The sequence below is a fragment of the Pituophis catenifer genome, unplaced genomic scaffold (assembly GCF_029215685.1).
Source record: "Pituophis catenifer annectens isolate HBS135680 unplaced genomic scaffold, rPitCat1.0.hap2 SCAF_13, whole genome shotgun sequence".
NCBI lineage: Eukaryota > Metazoa > Chordata > Lepidosauria > Squamata > Colubridae > Pituophis > Pituophis catenifer.
This window is the reverse complement of record NW_027256893.1, coordinates 20,032,753-20,043,359: the sequence shown is the minus strand read 5'-3', so window position 1 is coordinate 20,043,359 and position 10,607 is coordinate 20,032,753. Positions and strand designations below refer to the sequence as shown.

The following is a 10,607-nucleotide window of genomic DNA, read 5'->3' as shown; positions in this document are numbered from 1 at the left end:
ACTTCTTACTAGCACTGATGATATTACCTAGTTTGGGTATTTTTTTGCAAGAAAATAAGCAAGCTCAGAGAACGTCAGGGACCCCTAACTTCCAAACTATTTTCAGAATTGTAAATTGAGAAGAGATTTCCCTTCATTGCTAGACCACTATAAGATGCTTTGAAAAAAGCATGCTCAGTCGCTCGACTTGTTTAGTGGGATTTTTTTAAAAAATTAAAGTTAACAGTACATTCCAGTTGTTGACAATTTATAACACAAATTGTAAATCCTGCTTAATTTTTTTTTTCTACTCACAAATCAGCTGTAATCAAAGCCTCCTCTGTTTCGAGCTGTTTTAGCTACAAACTTTTTTTTAATAATCATTCTACGTTTGGTAGAAATCCCGCCAAATTCTTCTGCCTACCTAATAGGAAGGCCTTCTTTTTAACCTATTATATTTTGAAATCTCCACATTTCAACGATCTTTTTTTCTGAAATCATGAAAGATTAAAGACCCACCTATATTCAACTGTATCTTAAAATACATACGGTAAAAGTGCCCAGAATCAGATATACATTTCTATTGTATAATATTTAACCCTTGGATAATAAATGCAAGTTAATCTTGCCTAAAACGATAAAACAAATGTCTTTCATACCGGATTGTGGTGAGCAGCCCCTCTATAGAGAGGATGGGAAAGTAGATGAAAAGTTTCTCCATTACAGAGATGGGTGCCCGCCAAATTTTCGTCCAAGTTATCCAGTATCTCGATTGAGTTTCATCTCCCATATAATCCATATAGTTACTATTAAAATCCTCCTGGTCGGTAGGTTATTTTAGTTCTTGTTCAGAGTACAAAGCTGCAGTGGGGTCTAAAGTAACCTGTTTAATGGAAAGGATCCTTTTTTCTCATAGGTTAAATAGGTCCGGACAGGTCCAGACTAGTCCGTGAGACCGGTGGGACGGGAGGGGACGGATGGAGGGACCACTTCCGCTGCTGACGTTTATTGGAAGTTTAACAGCCGGATGTACATCCAATACATATTATTTTAGTACCACTAGATTGCTAATTTTCATTCTTTCCCATCAAATTTTGCCTTAAATCGATAAGCTACAACGATTCCTTAGATTTTAAGACAGAGCTCCCAGGTGCAGAATGTATGTATGTATGTATGTATGTATGTATGTATGTATGTGTATGTATGTATGTATGTGTATATATATGTATATATATATATATACATACACACACACACACATTCATACATATGTGATGGATGTGGTGGCTCAGTGGCTAAGATGCTGAGCTTGCCGATCAAAAGTTCGGCAGTTCAGTAGTTCGAATCCCTAGTGCCGCGTAACGGGGTACATATATATATATATATATATGTATATTTGGTGACAAAATGCTACCATGTTATTCCTGATTATAAGTCATTTTACAACAAATAGGAAAACGTATAAATCAATACACTCTACTTTTAAGATTTCTTGCTATAAATTCATGCAGCATGCCTATTTGTAGAACTATTATGGAGACCCAACCACTGGTTTGTTTCAAGCATTTTTTATTGCAGAAAACCACGATAGTTTGCAATTTTTTCAGAAGTTAATGATTTCAGAGGTTTTACTTCCAACAAATACAAATACACTCTTGCATTTTTTTAAAAAGATCAAACAATAAAATATTTATTTAAAAGGCAAGTCCTACAAAAAATGTACAGCTGCTTAAAAACCACGGTGATGTAAGGAATAGACACTTCCGAGAGCAAAAGAAGAAAAATCAAACTTCGATGTGCATCATTACTAAATCCAAGAGATTTCTTCCCCTATACATTCTTGCATGGTTGAGGATCCTTTTGGTCTCAGCTGCGTCTTAAAAGAGCAATGCACTTATTAAAATAGCTTGTACGTTTTTTTAAAAAAGGCGCACGGATTTAAAATTAAATTCCTGGGTCGGTATTTTAAAAGTCACCTGTGGGTAACAGCCACATTTTTAAATTTTATTTTAACACTTCCATGTAACAAGGGCAATTAAAATAGTTTGTAAAAAAAAAAGAGTTATTTTAAGAAACTTCCTATATGGAGAAACACTAGAGTCACTAAGCAATTTAGAATCTGACCTTGTGGGTACAAAACCTTTTCCTTAAGCAGGTATTTTTGGTGAAAAATACAACCGAAGAGACCACTTCCAACATCAGAGTGGAAGCTTCATGTCTCCAGTAGTTCTACTAAAATTAAACCATGATCAACACCGAGCACTATGGTTTGAGAGCATCTTGTATGAGTTTCCATGATGCTGTTTCCACTTCTAGTGTGGAGTCACATTTGCAGTCATCGCTAGACAAGGTTTTGTAAATGGCTACTGCAAATACAGAAAAACCTAGTTGCCCATCAAGCTGAGTTTGGATGTTGTGGGTGTCCAATACAAGACTACAAGCCTACTCCCCAAATTCTTCAATTCTGTTAGGTCAGTTGAGGGCGTCCTGCAATGCACCGGGTGAAAACGAAACCCCAAAAGAGCAGCAAAATGGTTCGGTTACATTTCTGGCACTTCTTTTCGTCAAGTAATAATAAAGAACATTGCATCAAGTCCAGCAATACTATAATTTCACGGTGGAATTCTCCCGCCGTCAATTTCAAATCCAATACATTGTTGTTGTTTTTTATGCAGAAAGGAAAAGAAAAAAAAAGGACAATTCGGGAGAGGAAGAGCAAAAAATCCCAGGAAGCTGTGGATAACAGAGCAGATCAAAGGTTGCACAAAGCGGAAAACTAGGGGCTTAAAAAAATTAGCTTCTTGATCCTGACCAAGTATTTTGTGTGCGATATTCCGTCGTTTTTCCTCTGCTTACATTTTATAATCACTAGCAAGAAAATGCAAAATGTGACTCGAGGCTCTGGGTCCAAAGAAGAGCCAAAAAGGAAACCAACTTTTACACCGTATAGCACCTCTGCAGAACTGCGGGAAGCAGCTAACTCAAAAGTCACTACCTGGACGTTACTCTAAAACGTTCTGCTGATAAGTTCCAGGCGACTGAGGTTGCTGCCGTCAGAAAGGAGGAGCCAATTGCAATGAAACATTAGGCAATGTGTCAACCCACTCATGGGTCGAATAAACCACGGACGACCTCTGGATGTGATCTGTTAACAAATTGGGACCGCAGACGTGGAAGAGGGTAAAGGGCTCGCGATCTACAAACAGACACACCGGTTTAAAAAACAACAACGCTGTGGCGAATGGCAGTACAAACACTGTAGCTGTTTTTTTCTATTTACAATGACTTGCGTATTGTCGATGCAGACGAGTTTCCGGAGGGGCTGCCTCGGCGCTCCCCCCCCTCGCCATTAGAGATGAGGAAACGGTAATACTGTCCTAGGAGAAATGGATAACACAGAGTTCGGGCAGAAAAGATGGGGAGGCACCAGATGTTTCACCCGCTTTCCATCAAAGGTTGAAGACAAAACCTGTTTCTCGGTCCCTTTTGGCCTCGTTGTAGTGAAGAAAGAAAATGGTGTAATTCCACGATCCTCAACACAGAAGCGATGGGTTATTGGACGTGAAGCCGAGGTTTCAAGATTAATTTTCCAGTCTGTGTGGGGGGGAAAAACAACAACCAGCCTTAAATGGTAAGATAAGGCCCAGCAGAGATTATACTACCTGAGACTTCTCAGGAAACAACAACTGAATGAAAAACTGCTGGCGACCTTCTACCGCTGCACCATAGAGAGTATTTCAACTTTCTGCACCTGTGTATGGTTTGCCAATTGCACAGTGGCAGATAGGACAGAGCTCCAGAGGGTCAACGTCATTGCCCAGAGGATCATTGATTGCCCTCTCCCCTCTTTGGAAGAGCTTTATAGCTCCCGCTGCCTTAAGAAAGTTCAAAACATTCTTAAAAATCCATCTCATCCTGGGCACCCTTTTTTTGAACTATTACCATCTGGCAGACGGTACAGGATAATAAAAACAAGGACAAATAGGCTGAAAAACAGTTTCTATCCCAGAGCAGTAACTATATTGAATTCTACTGTATAGTGCAATATTAATGCAATATCAGGGGTTTTTAATTCAGTTGTATAGAATGTGAAGGATGTATGCTTTTGTTTTATTTTTTATGTATAAAGAACCCTGAAGATGGCGTTTAATTTTGTTGCACGAGGTGCAATGACAATAAATAAACTAAACTAAACCAGCAGCTCCCTCCCGCCAGAAGTTTCATTTCCAATGTCAAAACTCAACGTAGTTATCCAAGGAAAAACAGAGTCACTTACATCATCGCACGACATGTTGTATTCTGCCAAAACAGTTCGACATCGAGCGGCTATGCTGAAGAGGGCGTCAAAGAAACATGCTATCTGCATAGTCAGTGGGCCTGCTTTCCTAATCCACTTAGCAAACTGATTGAAAAAAAATATTTCTGAACGTCTCACCAAATATTTAATTTTCCTTCCAACCGCTCGATTGTTCTTTAAAAAATGCTCATCAGAGACAAATTATATATATATATGCATATATAAAAATCAAATGAGATTCTACTGCTTTTCTATATCCAGAAAGGGCACAAAGCTATATTCTATATTACGATTTATATTGATATTGTTTCCTAGTATGATTTGATTGCTTATTGGTACCCTATGGCTATCATTAAGTGTTGTACCTTATGATTCTTAACGAATGTATCTGGTCTTTTTATGTACACTGAGAGCATATGCACCAAATTCCTTGTGTGTCCAATCACACTTGGCCAATAAAGAATTCTATTCTATTCTATTCTATTCTATTCTATTCTATTCTATTCTATTCTATTCTATTCTATTCTATTCTATTCTATTCTATCCCATCCCATCCCATCCCATCCCATCCCATCCCATCCCATCCCATCCCATCCCATCCCATCCCATCCCATCCCATCCCATCCCTTCCCTTCCCTTCCCTTCCCTTCCCTTCCCTTCTATCCTATCCCATCCCATCCCATCCCATCCCATCCCATCCATTCTATTCTATTCTATTCTATTCTCCTTTTCTGTGGCTTTTTAAGAGGGGAAAGTTTTAGTCTGGGACAAAACCTACGCTAGAGTTAAGAGCTTCTCACACTTTAAATTACTCTCCTGTAAATATGGCTAAACAGCATACAGGTAGTCCTCAACGTACGACCACAATTGAGTCCAACATTTCTGTTGTTAAGTGAGATATTTGTTACGTGAACTTTGCCCCATTTTACGACCTTTCTCGCCTCGGTTGTTAAGTGAATCACCACAGTTGATAAGCCAGTAACCCAGTTGTTAAGCGAACCTGGCTTTCCCTTTGACTTTGCTTGTCAGAAGGTCGCAAAAGGGGATCCCCTGACCTTGGGACACAGCAACGGTCATAAGTATGAACCGGTTTTGATCACATGATCATGGGGAGGCTGGAAAGATTGTAACTGCAAAACGGTCGTAAGTCACTTTTTTCAGTGCTGTTGTTAACTTTGAATGGTCACTAAATGAACTGTTGTAAGTAGAAGACTACCTGTATTAAATAGCCATGTATTGCAAACATTCACCTGGTACCTGCATAAAAACCTTGGAAAAGGATACATTGAGGGCGCCACTACTCTTTTATGTATTCCAGCAAAAAATAAACCAATTAATGTGATACAGCTAATGGTGAAGAATGGATGATTCCATAGAGATGTGAAAAAAGATACCTAGGAGAGAATCAAATGACTTATTTTTATTTATTTATTTTTTTAAAAAATAAGCACTCTTACATTGGATGAGCGAACACAAAACTGAAAAGCGGAACCCACACAAACAGCAAGGAAGTGAAAATCCCTCCTGCACTTTCGATTTCCTTCTAAGCAAATTCTTAGCAAAAAGCAGTAAGCCCTAATTTCTAAATTTTCCCTGCTACTACGGTATAGGGATTAGCAATCCGAGATTTTTTTTTTTTTTTTTGAAGGTAGACAGATTCTAGTTCTTCACTTCTGAAATCTAATCTAAAAGACCCCAAATTATGATGTAATCACAAACAGACAATTCCCCTATGTTGTTCTAGACGTTGTTGGCGAATCTTTTCGGCACCGGGTACCGAAACAGGAGCGCGCAGGCACTGGGGAGTGCCGGAAACCAGAAGAGCAGTTCCCTGGTGTGCATGTGTGTGCCAGGAAGCTGAGCTTCCGGTTTCCAGCAAGCACATGTGCGCTGGTCACCTGGTCTTCCGGTTTCTGGCATGCATGCCCGCATGCACAAAAACCAGTTGGCCAGCGCATGCACGCACTGGAAACCAGAAGCTCAGCTTCCTGGTGCTGTTCTGCCCCAGCTACAGACCCCAAAGAACACAGCACACACAAAGTCTGTACAAAACTTAAATTTACTAAAATAACTCAGTCTTTTCCAAACAAAGGCTGTTAATAAACTGTCTTAACAGCCTACAAGAAACCAAAGATTAAGTAATCACAATCTTACTAAAATTGGCAGAAAGCCCAGAAGCAATTTGCAGAGAATCCAGATGCGAAGGAGAATGAACTAAAGTTGTTCCCTACAAATTGCTTCAGTCGGCGTTCCTCCTTAAATAGGCTAAGGGAGTGGCCAATTAGCCCCAAGCCTTACTCTCGAGGAGACCTCCTCCTGAGGAGCCACTCCTGCCTTTTAGCAGCTCTGCGCGCCCATGCATCGACAAGAGGCTCCTCCTCTTTGTCCTCTTTACTTAAAGGAGCTTCTGGAGGTTCTGAAGGCCCTGGCTGAATCCCTGCCTCTGGCACCACATCTTCTCCAGCCTCCTCATTGTCTGACTCGAGTGCCAGCTGCACAGGCTGCTGGCGCAGCACCACACCAGCCTCCTCGCTGTCAGAATCAGCTACAATCCGCACAATCCGGGCCACAAAAGGTGCGTGCATGCGTGGCAGGGAGCTGCTCTTCCGGTTTCTGACATTCCCGCAGAGGCAAAGACCAGCTGGCCAGCATGCATGTGTGCACCAGAACCCAGAAGACCAAAGGACGATGGCTGGGATGCCTGGAGGGATGGCTCTGTGTGCCACTTCTGGCACGCGTGCCATAGATTCGCTGTCACGGTTCTAGACTGTGCAGCATGGAGATTCTATTTTGAGAAACGAAAGTGCTTCGTTGACGGTAATGACACCTCTCTAAGATAGAGAGGAGAAACGTAGCAATTTTCCAGACGTCCTAAATACTTGCTAAAATATCCTAAATAACTTCCATGAATCTATAGGGCAAATTAAAAAAAAAATGCTTAGGAGTTCACCCACCTTCTGTGTTTCGGGATCTATTAACCAATTCCAAGCACCAGTGGCTGTACAGACTGATACCACTATAAGAATTACTGGAGGAAAATCAAAAGGACAAAAATGAGGTCGTTACATTCAATACATCGGGAACAAACCGTAACAACTTGACTTAACAATCAAAAAGGACCCTGCCAATTACGGTCTTAAATTGTGAAATTTGTAAAGCACCCCATAACCGGATCCGGGTTTTTAACTACTTTTTTTTTTTTTTTGCAGTGATTGTTAAGCAAAAATCACCCTTATTGTATTATTTCTCTTTCTTTAGGTATTTTTCACTCTTCCACTGTTGGGCATAAACTATTCTCGCCGCTGTTATGATATGCAATATTAAATATGTTAACCCTTTACTTAGATCAGGGGTCAGCAACCTGCGGCTCTGGAGCTGCATGTGGCTCTTTCACCCCTCTGCTGCGGCTCCGTCACTCAAAATATGTGTCACAACTGCCAATGTGCAACACCCACCGGCACGCGATTCATTGAGTTTTTCAACCGCTGGTAGGCCAACCATGGATAAATCCAAGAAAAGTAAAGTTTCAGAAGAAAACAGAACATTTAATTCAACTACATATGCTAGTTTTGTGGCCGCTCAAGAAATACTCAGGCACAGGAAGGGTTTTGTGGCTCCTGGTGTTTTCTTTTCAGTGGGAAACGGGTCCAAATGGCTCTTTTGAGTGTTTAAGGTTGCAGACCCCTGACTCAGACCTTCTTCTATAATTCCTAATAGGAATAATTCTGGTTTAGAGTTCCAATCTCTGCCTGGTCATTTCTTCCAACCACATTCAAATCTTTTGCAAGTATCCTTTTGCTCTTCTACATGTCCACCACATATGGTAGTAGGTGCCTGGTATTTGGTCACACTTCCAGCATTTAGGAAATCACCCTTATTGTAAACTGCAAGCACGGTCATTATAATATACTTTACCCAATAATGCAGATTTCCACCACCTAGCTTTTCAAAATGAGTTTCTTAAAAGACACAGATAGCAACAATTTGATCAAGCATTTAATAATTGGGAGGTAGGCCTGTCACTTACTTCTCCAGCGTCCGGTAGCTGGCTGTAAACAAGCTATGTATTCAGTTAGCCTTCTTTCAAAAGCCTTGAGATCTAAAAACGAGAAGGGATAACCGGATTAGCCAAAGCCTGATTTAGAATTTAGATTTAGTACCTTGAAACCATAGAAAATCCTTTACGATGTGATGGCTACAAAGGACATTTGTGTGCTTTTAAGTTAGGGCTGACTTCTGGCCCTACCTGGATAAATCTCTGCAGTTTTTTCTTCTTCTTCATTCTAGCTGCGTTTTGCCTGTCGTACCAATAAACACTTTTTTTGTAAAATTGGATGAGGATGACACAGGCACATAATACAACCCCATCCAGTGCCGGTAATCCTAAATTGAATACTTTATTGGCCAAGTGTGATTAGACAGGCAAGAAATTTGTCTCCTGTACAGAAGCATTCAGTTTATGTGCTCAATCCTGACCAAAAGGTGGAGAGGGAGGGAGTAGGATTAGTGGGGTGGTTGTGGTGGGATCTGTTATTAATCTATCAACCACCACAATGGTCCAAATAATTGCCATTCATCTGTCCTCTCCTTACAGGCTCACCAAGCAAGTTGGTGGGAATGAACTAGACCTCCTCCCACTATGACTGCATGACTGTAACTTTGTTGCTTGTATCCTTACGATTTATATTGTTTCCTGATTGCTTATTGGTACCCTATGACTATCATTAAGTGTTGTACCTTATGATTCTTGACAAATGTATCTTGTCTTTTTATGTACACTGAGAGCGTATGCACCAAAGACAAATTCCTTGTGTGTCCAATCACACTTAGCCAATAAAGAATTCTATTCTAATCTGTGAACTGCAGCCAGCACACAGCCTATATATGTGCTGAACTGTCATTCTCTAATTTATTGCAAAGATAGATAGATGGATGGATAATAGATGAGATAGATAGATAGATAGATAGATAGACACACAGATAGATATAGATAGATAGATGATAAACAGATGATAGATAAACAGATGATAGATGATAGACAGATGAGATAGATAGATTGATAGATGATAGATAAAAAGATGATAGATGACAGATACATGATAGACAGATGATAGATAGACAGATGATTGATAGATGATAGACAAATGATAGATGATAGACAGATGAGATAGATTGATAGATAGATGATAGATAGAAAGATGATAGATGACAGATACATGATAGACAGATGATAGATAGACAGATGATAGACAGATGATAGATAGACAGATGATAGATAGATGATAGATAGGCAGATGATAGATAGATGATAGATAGACAGATGATAGATAGACAGATGATTGATAGATGATAGACAAATGATAGATGATAGACAGATGAGATAGATAGACAGACAGACAGAGATAGGTAGCTAGCTAGATAATAGATGACAGAAAGATGATAATACAAATAGATAGACAGATGAGATAGATGATAGATAAAAAGATGATAGATGACAGATAGATGATAGACAGACAGACATTAGAGAATGACAGTTCAGCAGATCCGGGGGGCGCCAGGTTGGGGAAGGCGGGGGGAGCCTTGGGGTGAAGGACGTGGGATAACGACACAAACCAGTCCTGGAACGAAGCGGGGATGTTCGGACCCATCTTCCCCTGCCTTACCTTCCGCTTGTTCCAGCGAATTCATCGCTCCGGATGAAAGAGGAGAGACCGCTCCGAGACTGGCCGCCCACTGCCTCGCAAAGCCGGGAGCTTCCCTCCTCCGGCGCTCTATCCCGCGACGTAAGCACTTCCTTCGCCGCCCTCGCATCATCGGCGCTTTCCATTGGGCAGGCTTCTCCCAGACTCCGCCCGTCGATCAATAAGCCTTTGGTTCATTGGGTCCACCCCCTTGTGGGCAAGAAGCTGGAGGAGGCTGAAGGGAGGGCAAAGAGGAACGCGCACGCGCAGCTTGTACGCTCTTTCCCCCCCACTCCCTATCCTGCTTGGTTCTACGTGTCCTCCAAGATTTTAGGAACATTTGAAACAGTTTAACAATCTTTCTTTCTTTCTTTCTTTCTTTCTTTCTTTCTTTCTTTCTTTCTTTCTTTCTTTCTTTCTTTCTTTCTTTCTTTCTTTCTTTCTTTCTTTCTTTCTTTCTTTCTTTCTTTCTTTCTTTCTTTCTTTCTTTCTTTCTTTCTTTCTTTCTTTCTTTCTTTCTTTCTTTCTTCCTCCCTCCCCTTTCCCTATCCCTCCCTCCTTCCTTCCTGTCTCCTCTTTCCATCTCCCTCCCTCCTTCCATCTTCCTCCCTCCCTCCCTTCTTCCTCCCTCCTTCCTTCCTTCCCTCCCC

General features: G+C 40.8%; 1 protein-coding gene across 1 annotated transcript; it reads right to left on the bottom strand.

The window, feature by feature from the left end:
- Positions 1-1,634: 1,634 nt before the first annotated feature.
- Positions 1,635-10,090, bottom strand: CNEP1R1 (CTD nuclear envelope phosphatase 1 regulatory subunit 1). The gene is made up of 6 exons (XM_070952830.1): positions 9,940-10,090; positions 8,304-8,375; positions 7,231-7,304; positions 5,561-5,670; positions 4,256-4,310; positions 1,635-3,573 (listed from the first exon to the last, which is right to left on the bottom strand). Exons 1-6 carry the CDS (start codon positions 10,088-10,090, stop codon positions 3,532-3,534), a joined length of 504 nt encoding a protein of 167 aa, XP_070808931.1. The 3' UTR covers positions 1,635-3,531.
- Between the last annotated feature and the right edge of the window lie 517 nt (positions 10,091-10,607).